At 47.5% G+C, this 20,214-nt stretch overlaps 9 protein-coding genes across 9 annotated transcripts; 3 read left to right on the top strand and 6 right to left on the bottom strand.

Moving 5' to 3' along the window:
* The first annotated feature begins 1,340 nt into the window (after positions 1-1,340).
* BT62DRAFT_932444 (Nop domain-containing protein) lies at positions 1,341-3,540 on the top strand. Its single transcript, XM_043186354.1, has 7 exons — positions 1,341-1,531; positions 1,583-1,752; positions 1,804-1,963; positions 2,017-2,125; positions 2,171-2,252; positions 2,309-3,252; positions 3,319-3,540. Exons 1-7 carry the CDS (start codon positions 1,413-1,415, stop codon positions 3,367-3,369), a joined length of 1,635 nt encoding a protein of 544 aa, XP_043039589.1. The 5' UTR covers positions 1,341-1,412; the 3' UTR covers positions 3,370-3,540.
* Positions 3,473-4,139, top strand: BT62DRAFT_152216 (uncharacterized protein). The gene is made up of 3 exons (XM_043179864.1): positions 3,473-3,726; positions 3,775-4,015; positions 4,066-4,139. Exons 1-3 carry the CDS (start codon positions 3,576-3,578, stop codon positions 4,097-4,099), a joined length of 426 nt encoding a protein of 141 aa, XP_043039588.1. The 5' UTR covers positions 3,473-3,575; the 3' UTR covers positions 4,100-4,139.
* Positions 4,067-5,134, bottom strand: BT62DRAFT_152268 (uncharacterized protein). Its single transcript, XM_043179865.1, has 3 exons — positions 4,273-5,134; positions 4,190-4,240; positions 4,067-4,141 (listed from the first exon to the last, which is right to left on the bottom strand). Exons 1-2 carry the CDS (start codon positions 4,973-4,975, stop codon positions 4,221-4,223), a joined length of 723 nt encoding a protein of 240 aa, XP_043039587.1. The 5' UTR covers positions 4,976-5,134; the 3' UTR covers positions 4,067-4,141; positions 4,190-4,220.
* BT62DRAFT_980966 (uncharacterized protein) lies at positions 4,980-6,757 on the bottom strand (the record flags this gene model as incomplete). The annotated part of the gene is made up of 6 exons (XM_043189553.1): positions 4,980-5,029; positions 5,482-5,830; positions 5,888-5,979; positions 6,033-6,372; positions 6,423-6,589; positions 6,652-6,757. 6 exons carry the CDS (start codon positions 6,755-6,757, stop codon positions 4,980-4,982), a joined length of 1,104 nt encoding a protein of 367 aa, XP_043039586.1.
* Positions 6,758-7,459: 702 nt separating this feature from the next.
* Positions 7,460-9,498, bottom strand: BT62DRAFT_980965 (peptidase S10 serine carboxypeptidase; the record flags this gene model as incomplete). The annotated part of the gene is made up of 12 exons (XM_043189552.1): positions 7,460-7,506; positions 7,583-7,753; positions 7,802-8,048; positions 8,103-8,128; positions 8,178-8,295; positions 8,354-8,447; positions 8,501-8,625; positions 8,674-8,790; positions 8,878-8,981; positions 9,034-9,075; positions 9,203-9,288; positions 9,338-9,498. 12 exons carry the CDS (start codon positions 9,496-9,498, stop codon positions 7,460-7,462), a joined length of 1,338 nt encoding a protein of 445 aa, XP_043039585.1.
* Positions 9,499-13,010: 3,512 nt separating this feature from the next.
* On the bottom strand, positions 13,011-13,752 carry BT62DRAFT_151823 (uncharacterized protein). The gene is made up of 2 exons (XM_043179862.1): positions 13,573-13,752; positions 13,011-13,520 (listed from the first exon to the last, which is right to left on the bottom strand). Exon 2 carries the CDS (start codon positions 13,429-13,431, stop codon positions 13,123-13,125), a length of 309 nt encoding a protein of 102 aa, XP_043039584.1. The 5' UTR covers positions 13,432-13,520; positions 13,573-13,752; the 3' UTR covers positions 13,011-13,122.
* Positions 13,753-13,988: 236 nt separating this feature from the next.
* Positions 13,989-15,499, bottom strand: BT62DRAFT_151891 (uncharacterized protein). The gene is made up of 8 exons (XM_043179863.1): positions 15,273-15,499; positions 15,053-15,215; positions 14,888-14,996; positions 14,741-14,833; positions 14,456-14,598; positions 14,349-14,408; positions 14,112-14,281; positions 13,989-14,051 (listed from the first exon to the last, which is right to left on the bottom strand). The coding sequence occupies exons 2-8, from the start codon at positions 15,091-15,093 to the stop codon at positions 14,023-14,025; spliced, it is 645 nt and encodes a 214-aa protein (XP_043039583.1). The 5' UTR covers positions 15,094-15,215; positions 15,273-15,499; the 3' UTR covers positions 13,989-14,022.
* A 744-nt stretch (positions 15,500-16,243) lies between these two features.
* Positions 16,244-18,173, bottom strand: BT62DRAFT_895864 (ribosomal RNA assembly protein mis3; the record flags this gene model as incomplete). Its single annotated transcript, XM_043183234.1, has 9 exons — positions 16,244-16,423; positions 16,483-16,566; positions 16,619-16,858; positions 16,908-17,048; positions 17,097-17,357; positions 17,793-17,936; position 17,984; positions 18,039-18,063; positions 18,116-18,173. The coding sequence occupies 9 exons, from the start codon at positions 18,171-18,173 to the stop codon at positions 16,244-16,246; spliced, it is 1,134 nt and encodes a 377-aa protein (XP_043039582.1).
* A 71-nt stretch (positions 18,174-18,244) lies between these two features.
* Positions 18,245-19,447, top strand: BT62DRAFT_920124 (uncharacterized protein; the record flags this gene model as incomplete). Its single annotated transcript, XM_043184197.1, has 3 exons — positions 18,245-18,427; positions 18,504-18,573; positions 18,624-19,447. The coding sequence occupies 3 exons, from the start codon at positions 18,245-18,247 to the stop codon at positions 19,445-19,447; spliced, it is 1,077 nt and encodes a 358-aa protein (XP_043039581.1).
* Between the last annotated feature and the right edge of the window lie 767 nt (positions 19,448-20,214).

Here is a 20,214-nt window from a genome sequence, read left to right as displayed (position 1 = left end):
TGTAGTTAGTCTCTGGGACAACAGTTTTTGAGTTCTGCTTTGACTTAGTGATTTATTTAAGTTGCTTTGTCACTTAGAGAGGATTGGATTGGAATATTAACTGTATTTTGGGTTTTAGATTAATTTGGGTTTCAAACTATAAGGGTTTCAGCATCAAAATACAAGTTCTTCAGTTTTGAGGACCACTAGCCAGCTAAGAGTGCAGCTAGTCAAGCCTAAGTGCTTGATAGACTTAGTATTTGGGTTTCAGAGTTTATTGGGTTTCAGAATATTCTAAGTTGATTTGGAGCTCAATTGTGCATTGATTCTAAGTCCTAATTATACTTAAACATTGCAATAAACTATCCTCATGAGTATTGCATCTTTGAAAGCAAGATAGAGTTGAATAACTGTCTTTATTGACTGTTTCTTTGATTTTATTTAAGACTGCAAGAGTGCTTCTATTGTACTTGAAACAACCAACCTCAACTGTATTTGGTGATTGTATATTGAGTGATTAGGTGTTGGTGTTTTGAGAGTTCATTCCTTATTCACATCTCTTAGTCACTTAGCTGTTATCAAGCACATCACCACTGAGAGTGAATATGTGGCACTTATGCATGCATCAAAAGAAGCCTTGTGGCTATACTCTCATATTGGACAGCTATTTCTGAGTCTGATCCAGTTTGTTCCATTGTTATCTGATAATCAGTCAGCAATTTCACTTGCAAAAGACCAATAATATCATCTATGCATCAAACATATTAACATCTATTTTTATTTCATTCACTGGGTAATAGAGGATAGTAAAATCCAGTTAATCTACTGTCCAACATCAGATATGGGGCCAATATCCTCACAAAGCCTTTACCTTCTCTAAAGGTGAAGCATTTTGTAAACAAACTTGGTTTACAGTGCCATGTTTGAGAGGGAGTGTTGGAGTTTTGAGCAATGCATGATCAAATGTGTTGCTGTGACATTTGTGACAATATGCATATAGTACCATTTTTCTTTGACCTTCATCACGTTTGTATCCATTTAAAATGTTTTATCTATCATATCATTTATGTACCTATCAGTTGCTCACCCCATCTGTTGATTGACACAGTTGGAGTGAACATTACAATAATTTTCACTGTACTCATAACTTACTGTATCTTGTAGTTCACTAACATTGCATTATTAGCTTTCATCTTCCTCTATATCACACATATTTATTGATCCGGTCTCTTCCTGCTTGACTAATGAATGCTGAAATTCAACTTCCGAGCCGCCAGGCTCCTCGGTCCGGGAAGCGTCTGGGTGGAAACTCAGAATAGCATATAGCTCCCACGGACATCTGTGGGAAAAATTGGAATAAATTTCTCAACACCTTATCCTCATACATACTAAACGCGTCCCGCCCTCCCAGCCACCCCTCTTGGTTATCCACGATGCTGGTGCTCTTCGAGACTGCAATGGGCTACTGTCTCTTCAAAATGTCAAAGTCTGCGACACCAGATGACCAGAACATCTGGAAGGAGTTCGAGACACCTGAAAAGGCCAACAAGCTGTAAGTATCAGCTCTCTGTCTGTGGTTGTGCTACGCTTACCAGTACTGTAGGCTGAAGCTCAAGGCCATTCACAGATTTACAACAACGGCGACGGCGGTAGAAGACATGACGGCTCTGCAAGACGGAAAAGTCGGGCCTGGGCTTAAAAAGTTCTTGAGTGACGAAGTGGTAGGTAAAGGAAAGGGGAAAGAGTCGTTGCTCGTAGCTGAAACGCATTTGGGTACGCTGTCGTCTCTTCAGATGCACCTTTATGTGTTAACTCGCCTTGCAGCGACCACAATAAAAGACTTGCTGAGCATAAAAACCGCCGCTGGTGCATCAAATATGGATCTCTTTCGTGGCATTCGGGGGCAGCTCGCGTCATTACTGGATGGGCTGGACCCGAAGGATCTGTCGACCATGAGCCTTGGTCTCAGTCACTCGCTTTCTCGGTACGTGCCGTTTTCTAGGTATTTGTGGCATGTGTTGACTTTCCAACTTCTAGTTTTAAAATAAAATTCTCACCTGACAAGGTGGACACTATGATTGTGCAAGCAATTGCCCTTCTCGATGACCTTGACAAGGAAATCAACATATATGCTATGCGTGTCAAGGTTTGTCGTTTACTTTTCTGTAAAATTGTTACTAACCTTGGGCAGGAATGGTATGGATGGCATTTCCCTGAACTCGCCAAAATCATTGTCGACAACAATGCCTATGCAAAGGTGATCAAACATATGGGTATGCATTCAAGTCAAGTTTTTTTTTTCTTCTGAAACTGAGGGGCTATTTTCCAGGCTTCCGTACTAATGCATTATCCACCTCCTTTGCCACAATACTACCCGAAGACCTCGAGCAAGCCGTCAAAGCCGCCGCCGAAATCTCAATGGGAACCGAAATATCCGACTCCGACATTGCCCACATCCGCTCCCTCTGCGACCAGGTCATTTCCATCTCCGCCTATCGAGCACAACTCTCAGAGTACCTCCGAAATCGTATGAATGCCATCGCGCCCAACCTCACCGTTCTTGTTGGTGAGCTCGTCGGGGCCCGACTCATCTCACATGCCGGGAGCCTCATGAACCTCGCCAAACACCCAGCCAGCACGGTCCAAATCCTCGGGGCCGAAAAAGCCCTCTTTCGTGCACTCAAAACCAAGCACGATACCCCCAAGTACGGCCTGATATACCACGCGTCGCTCATCGGTCAGGCGCCTCCGAAACTAAAGGGCAAAATGGCACGTATGGTCGCCACTAAAGCTGCACTTTCAATACGCCTGGATGCCCTGGCGGACTCTGACGGGAAATCTGCGCCGGATGCGCCGTCAATAGGACTCGCGCACCGGGCCAAGCTTGAATCGCGATTGCGCGCAATGGAGTATGAGGATGGGGCTACTGGTGTGCGGCGGTTTTCCGGGAGTGGGAAGCAGCAGCAGCGCTTTGACATGTCGGGGCAGACGAAGACTTATAACACTAAGGCTGATGATGTGGATTTCGTGTCGACGCAGCGGGAGAATCCGATGGAGATCGCTGTTCAAGCTGTGTTGGATGTGAAAGAGGAGAAGAAGAAGTCAAAGGAGGAGAAACGGGCGAAGCGGAAGGCGGAGAAAGAAAAGGAGAAGGGCGGGGATGCTGATGGGGTTGTGACGATGAACGGTGTTGAAGAGGATGAGAAGAAGGACAAGAAGGACAAGAAGAGAAAGCGGAGGGAAAGCGAGGTTGTTAACGGGCATGAAGAGAAGGTCTGGATATATTGCTCCCTCCTTTTTTGTTTGTTGACACTTATTTCGACCAGGAGGAAACCGAAGAGGAAAGGAAAGCACGGAAAAAGGCTCGTAAGGCAGAAAAGGCAGCTGTGAAGGAGACAAACGTCGACTCGTCACCCAAAAAAAAGAAGAAGAAATCATCAGACTAGGCCATCTTGTTTTCGAGTAGCTATTAGAGTATATATTTAAAAGACCAACGGTATCGACGGCCCGGATGAACCCTTTTTGGGCTAGATTACTTGTTTCGGATAATTGAAATAGCAGTGCAACGAGTTTGTTCTTTTCTCCTTTTAACGTCGATGGCGTCGTCGACGACGACCGCCTTTGCGCTGCCGCCCGGCCTCCATGATGTCACCATTGGAACGTCGTTGTCTCGCCTTCTTCGCCAACGCAAGGGCGCACCTGCCAAGCGATCGAATATGCCCCTTCGTGACTTTTATTCGCTGCGATGTTCGTCGCTGTCTTGATCTGCTCTGCTCGTCGACTGACTCCAGACAGACAACTTCAAGCCGTCGTCAGTTGATACCACAAAATCCGGTACTCTCGAGGTCCGTAAGAGCCAGGGCGATAGTGCGTCCGTCACCGTGGAGCACCCCAGCACCCAGGTCAGAGTGCCACTTTACAGCTTTCTCAACCTCACTAACAAGCCACGCAGCCGGGAGAGGTCCATGTCTTCAATGGTAACGAGAATGCAGCCAAGGACTATGCCTGTGTGCTCATCTTTGACGAACAGACCGGGGTACGCCACTCATCGCCGTCGTCGATGTGCCACTCACCCTTTGCCCACAGAGATTCTCTCTCGAAAAGCTTGACTCTGTCTTGACTGTCGACTACACTGAAAAGCGAACAGGGGCACCTGTAGAAAGTGCGTATCCTTGTCCTGTCTTCATTCATTTGCTCTAACACATGGTACAGCCCGGCCGTCTGCACCTTCACGGCCGCCGTCAGCTTCTTATACCCAGGCCTCTTCCTCTCGTCCAGCAGCGAAGCCCAAGCCTACAAAGGATACCCGCCGGGATCTCAACGATGCAGACCTTGAGGAGCTAGTCGAAAACATCCCTCTCGGACCACAACACGACGAAAAGAAAGGGGAAGTGACCATTTCTCCTCCAAGACCTCCATCACCTCCCAAACAAGTCAAATCAGCTGTCCCAAGGTCGACCAAAGCAGCTCCTAAACCCAAAGCCGATCTTCCGCCGAAACAGACCAAAGCCGCGCCATCCAAACCAGCCAAACCAACTCCCAAACGGGCTATTCCCGACGTCGAGGATTTTGACCTCAGACCCGCTAAACGCTCGAAGCCGACACCAACACCAGCTCCAGTGCCAGTCATTGAACCACGACGTCTCGAACTCCCTGGGAGCTCATTTTCGTATTCCCAACCTCTTCCTGCACCACCAAAGCTCGCACTTCCTACCTCTGCACCGCCGCCGCCGCCACTACCACCACAAGACGTCGCGTCAGATTCAGAAGAAGACTGGGATGAGGTGCCTGCGCAGATCCCCGCACCGGCGGATGACGGCGGAGAGGAGATCGACATGGACATGTTCAGCATGATGCTCGAAAAGCAGCTCGACCAGTCGTTGTCAGGGGCCGTGGGACAAGAACCCGAGGAGGAAGAGGAAGAAGACGAGGAAGAGGAAGACGATTTCTTGTTCAGCGGACTGACAGATTGCGACCCTCCTTCGGGGGCGCCCATGTCGTTAAACCAGTTTGCCGGTGGGGATTTTGCCAGTCATGATGATGACGATTACTCTTCCAGCGATGATAGTGACGAAGACTAAACACTGGATTCTAGAACACAAAATATACCTGTCATTTGTTACGCATGCATACCATATCACATTATAATACCATCACTTTTTTCAATGAATCACACAATTTCCCGTAAGTACCAAGGGTAATTAGTCCAGCCTCCCACCCATAAGTACAAGATTTATGAAAAATAAAGCGGATATCTGACGTGTATATAATCAAACCCAATCGATAGAAAAGTGTCCATTAATAACAGCTCAACTTATGAAAACCCTAGAACTGTGATTTTCCCATCTGCAGACAGACCAGTCGCACTGGCACCAATAGCAGCGGTCGATGCAGCACCGGCGTTAGCGTTCCCCGCAGAAACTGTCGCCGAGGCTGCAGATGCCGCCGCACTAGAAAGAACTGCCGTCGCTTCTGCAGGAGATATTGTCGTGCTCAACACACCTGTCGCCGTCTCAGCGGACGCACTCGAGATGATCGATGAAGCCTGGTCTGGGGAGATTGTGCTCGTCGTCACCGTCACTGTTCCGTTCGTCACTGTCCCATTCGTCGACGACGACACTGACCGGACAAGCTGTCCAATCGTCTGCGGCGACGTATCCACAAACGTCATCGTTGGTCCAGCCACGAGCTGCGACGTCGCCCGGTCTCTGACGTTGTTCAGCAGGGGCTGGGAATCCGAGGTGATCCACAGAGCAACGGGTCCGTCGATACCTTGTGGGACGACACAAGCCGAGAGGGGGAGGGAGATGGAGAATGATGCTCCACCGACCATCATTTGGCAGAATAGATTCTGTTCGGAAAGGAGTTGGTCTGTGGAGAGGTAATATGTAGCTGAGAATTGACTTACGCTGGATGAACCGTTGATTGCAGCAGATTCAAAGGTCAGAAGAGTACCAGGACCAACAGAACCAGTGTTAGTGATAGTGAGTGTAGGGTTCGCTGCACGCAATCGTCAGATCACAAGACAAAGTAACAACCTCAGTCAGACGCACCGGTAACACCCAGGTCACATCCCGCATTGAAGAACGGCGACGCAATGGCCAGCACCTCTGACGGTGTGAACCCGATATCGAACGCTTGAGGGATGGCACTCCCCGTACCAGAAAGGAGGTTTAGCACAGTCTGATGCCGAGCCTCCACAGTGAGGATTGAACCGGCCGCTTGCAGGAGGACGGGATCCGACAGTAGAGGAGCCGCTCCCAGGTACGCAGCAACCCCCAGATTCTCCACCACCCGCGCGGTAGCTGCCATAGTAGCAACATCGGTAAGGACAGCATCAAAATTGAAGGTGCATGATGTGATGGGTTGTTGTCCGGCTGACTTTAACACGGACTGCATAATTCAATGTTAGCTGGTACCCAAACAACGGAGAATGCACGTACCTGAAGGACAGAAGAATGGGTGGCCTCGTCGGCCTGGATGACACTAATCAACTCCGTAGGAACGGACGCCGAAACAAAACCAGCCGCCGTAAAATCAGAGGCTTGAAACTTTGACAAAGCGGTCTGGTAGAATGATGATTCAAACTGCTCCAGAACATCAGCAAATTCTAAAGCCAAAACAAGAAAAGTGAGCTTTGTATCGAAAACATCACAAACGGACAAGACGCACGGACCACCAATACATCTGTATCTGTTCGTTTCCCATAGAATCTAGCAGGTGCAGCAAAAGCTGCAAGAGGTGTTGCCAGTGCAAGGATAGACGTCGAATAACGCATTGAGAGAAGAATCGTCTGAGTGAGTAAATAAAGCCTGCTTGAAAAAGAACGTAAAAAGACCAGGGGCACAGCCCAATGAACGAAAGGACGACTATCACAGCAAACATTTAGCTGCGCTGATAAGCCAAGAAACAGATCGCACTCACCAGGAGAAGGGGAGGAAGGAAGGGAGAGAGGAAGGTGAAAGGGGCTTTGATTTTTATATCCATCACATGGGAAATCCCGATCTACTGGGTTTCAACAGTTTCAACTACAACATGATTGGTTTCGGTGTAATCGGTCACGACGAATGTGGAAACCGTGATCTGAGGACATCATCACCATGGAGACTCTGCTCTCCCGGTCCAACCTCTGGTCAAAGCTGATTCCTCCAAGAGAAGGTCCACGAACGCTTGCTGCGAAGCGTTCTGACATGTCCCTGAAAATTACAATCCCGGACGATCGTGAATAGGAAGGAGCTGATTGAATAGCTTCCAACTTATTGAATAAGAAAAAAAAATACAACCGGATCCTTTGGAACTCAGATTCCGGAGCCCCAATCAGATCGCGCCATCCGACAAGCGTGCAACCTCGGGACGGTGTGGTCGGACATTGTAATCGCGGTGCATTATCAAAGCCAAGGCGTCGTTGTTGGTAATCAACGGGTTCGTTGTAAAAGTACATACATGGTATCTGACACTTGCCATCTCGTCCGAGCCATCATCAAAGATTTCGGTTGACTATCCAATGGCCGATCAAGGCGAGAGACTCTGCAGGCTTATCATGCGGGACGTGAACAAAAGAAGAGCAAAGTCAGTAAAAGCCTAGGAACATGGGGGATCGCACTCATCATATGGCCAGCACCTCGAACCGTCGCGAATGTGAGCAATGGTGTTTGCTTGATCTCGCCTGCCTTGCTACCCCCAACAAACCAATCATTCCATCGAGCTTCGGCGTATTCACTCTTCCTGCTCCATTCTAATTCATCAACCCATAATTTATTTGCAACCCAATTGCCTGGATTACTATTCAGTATGAATGATAACTGATACTAATGATACGTACATTGCCAATCATAGGTTCCTGCGTAAATCAATACTCGGATACCTCGGTCAAGGAGACCAGCAACATAGTACTGTGTTGGTACTGCCCATTTGTCCATATGCGCATTAAAGTTCTCGCCGACCATAGAAGAGCACGCAGGAAAGTTATATGGCGTCTCGACACCCAGTAACTCTCGAGTCTCAGGCAGATCGAGATACTTCTTGATAGCTGTATTTTCAACATAGCACAGGTCATCCCCGATGCACATCTTACAAAAAGCGGCGCGTAAGAGTATAATCCGACGCACTTCAATAATCTTTACCTTGGAAATATCATAAACGTTGCGACCTAAACTGTCGTAAGAATTCGATTTCTGGAGTTGATCGGCAGTACATACCACTGGCCCACATCCCTGTTGATAGTTCATCATCGCAAAAGTTGACTGCTGCACGGCAGTTAATGGTATCAAACTGTTCTATGCAGCCTTTAAGCATGGCCGATTGACACCGCGGTAGCTATAGGACACCCTGTTCGATAACGTGCCAGAATGACAGACAACTCGAGAAATCTTACAGCAGTTTTCATGCGAACACAGGCATTTATAGATTGAAAGGGAATATCTAGAGCAGCAGTACCACATTCGATCTCATATCTTCCTGCATATAGACTGAATTGTCTCTGTTAACGTGCTTATGATCACTGACCACAACGAAAACTTACGTTGAGATATCTGTAATACCATTTCCAATCAACACACTCTGAAGATTCAGCGTCGGACGACCTTCAGCCTTCGCTATCTGGTTCTGATCATATATCTCGCTTGCGAAGACCGGGAGATAACGACCCTATTGAGGTCACTAAGCAGGTGTGTATCAAAAGTAGAATGCACGAACCCCATACGACTCCCCTGAGAGATGAAGTGGCCTACCAGAAAACTGTTTAAAAGTCTCAAAGAAGATCGTAATGAACCCGTGTACGTTCTTAGCGGCATCCTCGGTCGTTCCTATGGTCTCGCCATAATCCGCATAGGAGAAACCTACTCCCACATTAAGTACTACTCGTCAGATGGAGGTAACTGAGGTTACCTGAGGAGGAACTTGCGGCTGATCCAGGAAAAATATGTTCACAGCTTCATTCCAGGAGTAAGGATTCCAAACTGTCCCATTGGACGAAGATCCATCCATGTCAATACTGCATGGACCTGACATAATACCTGTTGGATTTCAATGATTCTGATACTGTTAAGATGGCACCTAATTCCATGAGCAGTCCCATTGAAGACGAACACCCAGGACCTATGCAACAATCAACCTAAATTGAGTCTGCGTAGGTAAATTAAACTCGCCTCCATTTATCCACATCATAACATCGTCTTAGAAAAGAGTTAGAAATGAGGCGCAGATATGGACATGTCCATCAGACCTTCGTCCGGTTTGCCCCTGCTCTCAAAGAGATAAAAGAACATATGCTTTGCGCCTTGGTCGACGTCCAGGTATCCCGTGTATACACTACGGTTATTGAGAGATGTAGCACTGGAATAAATGAAAATTACCGTACTTAACTGTTGGATCGCAAAACGCTGTTTTTTTAACGCGCACACGATGTCTGGGGTACTTGGGATGGGATACGACAGTGAATTTGTCCGATTGTAAAGAGGAAAGCTGGACGCCTTCGTTTTCATAGGCCGTTGAGCACCCATTTAAGGGGATCTGAAGCATAGCAGATGCGTAAGAAGGCAGCAGACAGAACAAAAGGTCTGCGTATCTCATGGCTGAGAAAGAGAAGGCACTCGGATGACGGAAAATTATTCCAAATGGTCGGAGCAACGGCCCGGGGGAAATTGAATTTCCCCGCTTCTTTAAAAATATCAACGTTCAATTGCTTCGCAATTCCGAATTATTCTCTAGATTTGGTTCCGACATACGGATGGATCCAGAGAGACCATCATCCGCAGCGCTTGCTTCTTGAAACTTCAAACAAGACCGGGAGTTTTACTAAGATATGGCTCGGTAAAATTATCGGAGACCTGTAAGCTTGGAATAATCAGTAGCTCCATTATTAAAGGACAGGCTTTGGCTCTTCGAAGATGTCCCGGCATCCAGAAGCTGGTCTTCATTGTTTAAGTCAATTGGTTCATTCAGTCTTCAGACGCCACAAATGCAGTACTATATGGTCTAGTATTAGGCACTGAGAAAAGTGAGAAACATAGATGTGGCCTTTTCGGATGATGCACATACCAACCGACTTCAAACTTATCAGCTGCTGAGAATCTTTCTCACGGAGAAGATATGAGCACGATTCTCGGAATCGTCATCTTTCCGGGATGTACATAGATTACTTGAGTACCATACAAAAAGCACGGAGAGACCAAAAAACGAACCATAAATCCTCCCCCGCCGAGTCGTTCATCGATCTATAATCCGGCGATTGTATTCTATGGACCATTCGCCTGATGCAGAAAGTAAGTAGATGCAAGGATTTTAGAACAGACATCCGTAGCGCTGCAGCGGCAGAATTCTGGCACTGCAACGCTACGGCTGCAGAGCCCCATGCAAACGTCAGGGTACCTAGTGCTGTGCCATGTCAGAGCGCGAACTCTACGCTGAAGTATATGAAGTGTACAAAACACTTCGCTACCACTGACATTAATCCCCAACACCCCCCCGCCGTCCGCAGCCACTTTCATCTGCGCTTATGACGTCGAAGGGGCTACCAGTAATTGAATACATTCTGTCCCAGACAAGTCTGGGGCGAACCACTCAGATTTTAAAATTATCTTGAGGGACAGTCGAAAAGACCCACCTTGGTGCTTGTCCTGAAATATGTGGTACACGCCGTTGGTCCTCCACTCAATCGCAGATGCATGAGTCCGGGCTCTAATTCTGCCTCGGGCTTCAGAATGCATGTCAAAGGTCCAGGATTGACGGAGAAAGCATATTCCTGGAAATTTTTTGAGAGGAAAATAAGAGCCGTGTCATGGAGAAATCGAGGGCTTCTTGGATATCGAGTTCAGGTCAGTACTCGTAGCATTTATAATCGGAACGTTAAGAAGCGCAGTTTTTGTACCTACCTATGCAATTCCTGGAGCATGTGGTGAGGTGGCAACCCTTTTTGATTCCACGTTCATGAAAGATGTAGTTGGGAATTTTGGCAAGGGTGGAAATTTTGATCATTGATGGTTGATGATGATCGGGCTAAATGGAGGAATATAACGAGGATCAAACTTGAGTACGGTGATAGCTTATGAGAGAATGTTCGTGCGCAGTACTGATCTCAAGAATATTTTTTTAATGTGCTGAAAACAGAGTATGTCGAGATAGACTTCAGCTTACGATCTCATGGCCATCTTTATAGCCTCACTTTCAACCTGTATGTACCGGCGGTGTCCGGAATTACGACAGTTGTAACTTTTAACTTGGCCCGCATTTTCTTGTACAATAGTGATATCCATCGTTGTAATGAAAGGATGCTCTTGATAGGAAGCCTTTTGAAAGCATACTCTCCTGTAGCCTCACGGAGAGGAAATATTCAACCGGAGCACATTCAGGTTCTCATGTCTGCCCCATGACTCTGCTGCCCGCCTGTCCCACACTGCAGCTGCGTGGTGGGAACTGAATATAGTAGATTCCAAGTCCGAGGATGATTCTCCATCCACTCAACGCAACGTGGAAATCCAACTACCATCCTGAAACCACAGCGACGCTTGCATAGACTATTCGATAATTGATAGTGCCCGCAGCATCAATTACCTCACAGTCACCTATTATTAATCGGCGGTAAATGTAGGCGAAAGGCCTGATGTCCTTATTTTTGGCTCGGGCCCATCACCGTACTAGTTCTACTATTTTCAGTTGACTTCGCCATCTTCTCCATGCCGTGGAAATCAATTTGTTCCTTATCTCCTTCCGTTTTTATAGCTTACAGATGCCTAGAACGGATGTCATATGTCCGTATTATTAGGTAGCAAGCTACGCACTGGATAATAGTATAGTTGCCCCCGCTATCTCCAATAAGTAGATCTTTGTGGCCCACAAGTCCTATAGTTGGATGACATTTGACCGCCCTCCGAGTCCCGTCACCATGTACTTTTTTCTCTTAGACTTTCTATCAGATTTGCACAGCGCCTCATGAGTATAGTTCTCTCCCTACATGGTGCCCGTAGGCGACTCAAGCGCATGCCACGCAACATTCGGATGAGTCATGTTTTCCGTATAGCCGAAATTATGCACGAAGTGACAGTAGCTTTCCCCACGCGTTCAAGATGCTTGCGCTCCCGAACAAACAATATTACGCGCGAAGTGACAGAAATTTCTCCTTGGATTCGTTCGAGATGCTTACGGGATTCATGGACCGATCATAAAGGACAGGTCGTCCCATCAAATAGCGGAACCTTGGCATATCATATTTTCCCCCTTCTCCTCCGTTGGGGTCTTCACCGTCTATGAGGCAGCCGTACTTGCGCTGCGGATCGGGAAGGTCTCAGAGTCTTGCACGGACCCCCTCCCCCTAAAAGGGTAGGTGCACCCCGCTTCCTATATCAGTACGCCCGCTGCGTTGCTATTATCCTACCTGCTACGACATTTCCGGAGGCTTCAAATCTTAGCATGTCTACTTCGGCAAGCAGGCCATCACGTAGTGAGCATGGCCCATTACACAGTGCGTTGAGGCCACCACTTTTCAACGAGTCCCAGGGAAGGCCGGCCCAGTAAAAAGGGAAATTTTCACTGGTCAGTATTGTTTGACCCTTCGTCTGTCAACGCATGGCCTGATTCGCATGTACTTTCTGCGTATGAAGCAATAAGCAAGACTAACTAGCGGGAGCAACTTTCGGCTGCACTGGTTATGCCCCATAGGTATTAACTTGTGCGACCTCATAACGTTGTACCGGCGTCAACCACTAGACGGTAGTCAAGGACTAGTCAACCTTCATAGCCCCTCGACTAGACTTACCGCCAAAGAACGACGGGGACTCAGGCCTTGTCAAGCAACAGCCAACAGCGTGGCCTTCGGACATCTCGACATTCAAAGGGCCGTGCCAAAGAGATCAATGTCGTTGAGAACGTGACTGACACTAGGCACAAGGGTGAAAGAGTAACGTCGGTGTACGTTAAGGGATGAGGAATGGTGGTACTAAGATTATTGCAGAAGGCGAAATGTTTCCATGATGGTGATTGGCATGTCAACTGGAAGCAGACAGTGAATTTTTTTGTGCAGTCGTGATCCGTCGTGAAAGAGAAAAATCATTTTGCTGGTAAAAAAAAAATTTAGAATCCCCTATTCGCTCTGCCATGTCATCGATTTTCATCTGTTTTTGAATGCTTATCGCGTGAGGACCGGTCAACTCATGGGCATGAAACGCCGCGAGCCATGAATATATGCCAAAGCCACGGTAAGGAACATGGCAAGGAAGCGCTGGGATGAAGAGACCTGCGATGACACCAACGCCCAATAGTCACCAGAAGGCCGATCATGTACGACACGTGGCGTAGGCAACGACAAGGTCGGGGTATTGACGTGTAAGCGTATCGGCGGAACCCATAGAATAAAGTAGTCGTTGGTAGCGTCTGCCTGCGCTCTAGCCTGCGCAAAGAATTCCCCGGACAGTTCCGTATATCCGTAAGGCCCGGTGCCATTTGTGAAAATATTATCATCAGTACCGAACTAGGAACTCCGAGGAAGATCCATCAACTGTTGGAGATGGAACATAGAATGCATCTCTCCCATTGTCCTGAAAGTAAGGCTCGAGAGCGAAAATCAGAGACAGCAGGTAATCCACAGTTTCAAGAGCAGACCTGTCATATCGAGTAAGACACTTTGTTTGAGGCGGTATTCTGATTCTTTGACTAATGATATTCTCATCCTAGCCAGCGACGGTATTGAACGGATATCCATTGAGTGGGTACTAGTCGGTTAAACACCACCTATTCCACGAGCGGTACCTTTGCCATATATAGCGACGACTTTGTCCTCGATGCGAATGGGACGGAAATGCGTATTGGCTATGACGCTGCTGTGTGCTTGGAGTTGTACGAGCCGTACATTGTAGAGACGTATAACTCCACCACCGGTGTGCCCTCGTCTACGGGTTATCAGTCAGAACAAGGAGATCATGGATTCATCTACGCAGGGTGCCCCAGAAGAGAAACGAACAGGGAAAACGGTGACGGGTTCTAACGTGAAGCAGCAATTAAATTCGACGGGGCTTGAGGGCGTCTTACACGACAACTCTGTCAATCATATGATCAAGGTTCGTTGAGCAACACTATTGTTGCTGAAATACGTTGCACAGAGGTGTTAGATAGAGATTCTGCGATCATAAATCACCTCATACCTGCAAGTGCGGTCCCATTAACGTCCACAGTAGAGGGCAGAGTATCGTTGAGCTGGAGGACGTCTGCCACGCTCTCCTCTAGATCGGAGAAGAATATCAGATTGAAAGAAGAAAATAAGCCCTCCATTGTTTCTCGAGGTGTGAATAGATACGTGAACCCATTGGAAGACCTAGGAATGCCGTTGTGGAAGACATAAGCGCCACAGCCTGGAAAAAAAAAGCACCCCGTGAGCGTACATGTTCTTTGACCCATCAGGGATCTTCTCACAGTGAATCCTGATGCTCCAGCGCGGATATCTTAAAGAATCTTCAACAGGCTGACGGTCTATGGTGAGAAGCCGCACCTTAACAAAGATCCAAGGTCAATAGCGTTGGTACTAGAGGGGTCAGTGGCTGCACTAGTGGAGTAAGTGCTCCGTGTGGGTGTCGTCATATTTTGTGTGAGTGTCCTGAGTCCACTGCCGTTCGGTAGAAGCTGGGAGGCTTGCTTCAGAGAAATAGACAGTGTCGTTATTCCAAGGATAAGATATAGCGGTAGGTAGAGACCCATGTGCGGAAAATGGAGGCAAGGTCCATGTCAGGTATAAGAGTAAGTGACGGAAAATACATCCACCAAAGAAAACACCGACATTAAAAACCGTCACAAGAGCTGTAGTGTTTGAAGCATCGTTCTCTGATAAGTCGCCTTCGACTGTGATCTCCTGATATTCGACACGCTGATGCTGGGGAAAGGTAAGATTACTTTGGAGACGCGGATATATCTAGAAATAACTCACCGATACCGATGTTAATATATTGACAATACGACCGGAAATAAATGACGGCGACGCTGCGAGAATGACATTGAGTAGGAAAAAAACAATGACCAGGGACCAAGGGCGCTTGCTAAACGGGATTGTTTTAGTTACCGAACAGTTCTACAAGTCGAAAAGAAAACCTACTCGTATGTTTGACGCATCCTTCTCGCAGTGCCTGGGTACATGAACCTGGACCACAGTAGTTGAAGGGCCGGCCAAGCGCTTATTGGATCCCGCGAAGGCGGCTCCAAATCTCTCAGCCTGGTACCATCATTGATACGTGATTGGTGGATAATCGTAGCCCAAGCTGGTACAATAATGATAAGCCTATGAATGAATGACGGAACAAGGTAATGGTACGCACTCGCAGCTTCCAGGAATGGACGAGCCAATAGAAGAAGGCTAAGACCCAAGTGAAACCAACAACGCCACACCCATGCTGACAAGAAATCAGCTCTAAAAGAGTGTCCTGTTAGGCGCGATCATGACAAATACGGGGAGGAACGGGTGCGTGACTAGACAAAGAATAATGTGGATTATGATTTTGCGCCACTGTGGGACTTCAAAGTCCCTTTCTCAGGTATGAGGCTTTGGTTGCCCGCTGATGGGGGAAGTGTCTGGTGATGGTGCCTTTAATAAGACAATATCGACGAAGCCAGGAGGTGAGAAATGTTGGGCATGTAACTCTGCAGGATCAAAGGTCTCATCTTTGAACAGCATCGATTCGGATACAGCAGTGAAATCTGAGTTGTAGCTTTCAATGGATGCATAGCTCGGGCGCCTCCCATCGAACGAAGGAAGCGAATGCTTCCTTAGACTAAACTGTGAGAAGACCGGACGATCCTGGTCTGAGTAACGGAAGCGGTTGGGGACGAGAAGAGTGTCATCACTAGTTGCACCAGGGAGGTCGTTGCCGTATGTGTCGTAACGGGGAAGGTTACTAGATAAACGTCTTGGGCTTAGTGAGGCCTCTGGGAGAAGGAGGCAGCTCAAAGGTACTGAAGGAGTATATATAGCAGAATAAGAGGGAAAGAAACAAACTTAGCAACGAAAGATGAAAGAAAGAAAGGGAAGATTCCCTTTGAAGCGCGCGCCTCTCTTCCTTTATCCTCCTTACCATATTTGGGGCGTCGGAGAGTTGTTTGGACAAAGAAAAAAAGGGCTACCGGCGGTAGCTCTTCATAGCTTCAGGCGTCACAGAAGACAATTTCGCTTCTTAAGGATTCGGGTTCCGGCTTAAGCGCGAGGGCCCCAACTCGGAGCAAAACATATGGGCGTCTATAAGTACGCAAAAGTCTGCAACAGAATAAAGCATAGAGTATGGACGAACGAGGGCTACATCTCCGGCACCTTGTGCTTTTTCTTCTTTTTCTTCCGAGTGGAAACATCCCCACTATCGTCAATTGACACTGCCTTCCGTTTCCGTTTCTGCTCAATGGTGGGTTCCGTAGTCTCCGCAGGAGCAACAAATGCCTCTGCACGTTCGACGCGACGCTTTTCTGTTGCATCGACTTGCTATTAGGAGATGACATTGTTGAGCTTAGGTTTGGCGACATGTCGTGAAGGTGACAAACTTTTTGCTTTCGTTTCTCTGTTTCTCGAGCTTCCTTTTCGTGGCGTTTGAGGAAATACTCTCCAGATTCGAGTTGCAAATCGACCTAAGGCAGGAGAGTGAGGCACAGTGCGCGTATGGAAAAAAAAATTAGAGACCTTTCGAGGAAGTTGGGCCGGCGGAAATGGCGTATACGGTTTCTTAGTATTCTTTGACGATGACGCTTCGGGTAAGCCAGCGGCAGCGCGCGCTTCGTTTTGGGTCTGAATTTTTTCGTTTTTCTTCGCAGTCTTTTCTGAGGTCTTGAGATGTCTCTTCTTGAATTGAGGGAGGAAACGATCCCATGATTCTGTCGTCAGTTTTGGGTCTTTCGCTAGTTCACGACGTATCATCAGCTCCTGATGATTAGATGAGGGTCTGCATGAAATGCCATCGGGTCTGACCCACTTTAATTCGATATATTGGATGTATATTCTTCATGCAGTCAAGAACTATTCGGCGAACTTCCTTCAATGACTTGTAGGGACCCATGACGCTCACTGTGCTTCCCTGTACAAGGACGTAGCATTGCGTCAAGAGTTCGATAGCCTAATTTTGACGCGTGTCAGACATGCACCCCAAGTGGAAACGTCCTACCTTCAGTGTGCTTCCATCTGGACCTATGATCCTTTGTCTTCGCTTGACAAATCTTTCTTTATTTCTGACCAGGTTCCCTATTTTGATGATGTCGCATGCCACGTTGTCATCCAAGATTTTCACGGCTTGATTGATGGCAACCCCTCGTGCCAGGAGTTTGATAACGTCACGGGCCTTGAGAACGATATATGGGTCAAAGGTTTTCCTTGTCGTTCGAACTGACATCGATCCATGAACAAGATCCAGGGTGCATGCTATTCCCTAGCGAATATAATATCAGTACCCGGATGAATGATGTGTATGGAGCCTCGATAGGTTCCGAGCGTCAAAAAGATCCAATGCGGTGACTGTGACTCGCGATACTAGATTGAAAACTGTATTTCCAGCCGCCATTATTCTTCCGCCGGAATATAACACATTATCAATTATAATGGGGCAGAACTCTGGGTCTGCTACGAGCGGCCTTTGGAATGAATACCAGGAGCGCTCGGGGCAGACTTCCCTTCTTTCATTTAAGAACAATGCAGCACAAGCACCATGAATATCAAGGAATAATGGCGGCTGCTCGACACTTAAATCATGAAGGAGCTCGAAAGATAGCTTTGATAGATGCTCTAAGCACGATGACACAGCATTCCGGATCCGTTTTGACGGCCTGGAAATATTCTAGTCTTGACTAAGAAGTTGAAGACTCACATGAGCATCCAATGCGCGGGTGACTGCACTCCAGACTTCACGTAGATACTTTTCGCGATATTTAGGGAAAAGAGTGGCAAACGAAGATTCCTCGCTAAATGGGCCTGCTTTGTTGTCGGATGGTTGGAACGATTCTATTTTCCACTAGAGACTGTTGAGAGACATCGACAGGACAAGCACAAATGGCTTACACTGCAAAAAAAGAACGTCAGTTGGATTAGCAAGGACATGGCATGCCGTGCTCACTGATCAATATCGTCTGTATCCCACGCTATATCGGTCTGGTCAGATAAATGGTAAGCACAACAGCAGAAACGACAAACGCTTGTCTTTGCGGTGGCTCCTGTGCTTATTGACGACGACTTCGTCGTCGTCGGACATGGTGACGGACAGAAGAGGAAATGAGATCGTGAGAATTTTTTTTTAGTCTTACATTGCCCACTAACCACAACATGGATTCGCTCGATAACTTGGATCCAGAGCTTTCTGCCCTTTCCTATGATCACGACGTCGCCTATGAAGATCAGCATCCGACGCCCCCCTCAAACGACTCTGGGCGGGCAGCCCTTGCCAATCGTATCGGGACCTCAAAAGTCTATTTGCTGTCTGAATCGTCCACGGCTAGAGTCGGCAAGGTGCGCTGGTAGCATGTCCTGGAGGTCGCCCGAACGAGCCCTGATATGAGAGTATTATGATCCTTTACCTGGTAAGCGCAAACATGCCGATGAAGTCGAGGACGAGACATTAGGAGACGGGGTCAACGACGACGAGATGGACGAAGGTATGTTGGGTTTATTCCTCGCTCTTCACACTCATCATTCTGGCAACTAGACTTGACGCATCGCGGCAATGCTATATTGTTACAGGGTACACCCATCTCCCACCTTCCCACTGCTCGTCTCTTCGCCTATGCCACGCACTTTGACACACACCCGCTCGGCCTGGAATGGATCAACGATAACACTTGCGTCTTTGTCTTTGAAACCAAGGCTGGTGCGCGTACTGGCCAACGCTTTTTGCAAAAGTCTCCGGCAGAAAAGCCCGATGAAGACGACTTTGTCACCGCGAAGCCGATACCCATCGCGCTATGGCCGCCAGAGGAACGCATCAACAAGAGTCTGGGGAAGGGTGAGGGCTTGAAAGGAGTCATTAGGATGCGTTGGGCGAGGGAAGGAGATGTGAAGAAGCGCGGGGCCAAGAAAGATAGCGAGTTTTACAAGAAGCATGGGAGCCATGCAGGGAAAGAGCTATATGATGGGAGAGAGGGTCCTGGTGCGAACAAAAGAAGGAGAAGAAATCCAGAAGAGGACAAAGCACTGTTGGATCAAGACCTGGATGAGTTTCTTGCAGAAGATGAGCCAGATACTGCGGCATCGCCACCGTCCAAGATGTACTCCGACTATATCTCATCAGATGGTCGGACGCTACTTGACCGTACCGACAGCATCCGTGAATATCCAGAATCGGGTATTTTGGCGGGACGTTTAACTGAGCAGCGCTCTCAACGCTCTAGAAACGGGCGGCCTCATGATAGAGAGAGACGCAGACGACGTGGCGGACGAGGATCAGAGAGACGCAGGGGAGAAGAGCGTCCGAATAAGAGTCAGCAGCAGCTGGATGATGAACTAGACGCATTTTTGAAGGAAGGGGAGTGATCATCCTGCACGTTTTGGTTTGGCTCCTGTACTTTTATCTATGGAAAACTCCCTTCTCAGTTGCATCCCGCAGTGTGAATCAAATACTTAGCCGGTTTATCCTCAAGGTATTACTGTTTTCCCTCACTCACCACCTGTAAGCAGTATTGCCGTTCTTTCTGCTGCTCGTTGATCCAGACTGGTATGCATTCCTGGTGACTCGAGGTGTCCAATACATTTACCTGTTCCACAGTATCAAAGGTCTTTCAATGTACGATTCCATGAGCAATTTCAGCAGCGACATAAGCCACACAGAGAGATATACCAGCAAAATCGACTGGATAATCTTATACCTCTCCTTTATCCTTGCCTCGGGCTTGGTATAGATGCTTCGGGATTGCTTGCGGCATTACCTCATAGGATCAACACATCACTATCCTCAATACGGATATTTGACATCCTGCAACCATCAAGTGACAATATAGACTATAGGCTTGAAATTTGACCTTGGGAAAGAAATGTCTACCTAAACTTAAGCATCACAATGTTCCCACAATTAAACAGCCAATGAGAATATACCCTTGTCTGCGACCAATGAACCCATGAGAATAGCTGTTTGACGTTTGCCCAAGCAGGAACAAATGGATGTGCTTTGTAGATTGATTTTGACAATCAAGTCAGAAAGGAAGCGGCACATGTGAAATTTCATACTATGCAATTGACAGTTGGTATCTTTTTACATCGCTTCATAACACTTCATAATGCTTTCGAACAGGCTTGGAAGTTGG

This window comes from Guyanagaster necrorhizus, assembly GCF_019112545.1.
Source record: "Guyanagaster necrorhizus MCA 3950 unplaced genomic scaffold BT62scaffold_13, whole genome shotgun sequence".
Taxonomy (NCBI): Eukaryota; Fungi; Basidiomycota; class Agaricomycetes; order Agaricales; family Physalacriaceae; genus Guyanagaster; species Guyanagaster necrorhizus.
Note: the sequence above shows the minus strand (reverse complement) of the source record. Positions and strands in the feature narration are given on the sequence as shown.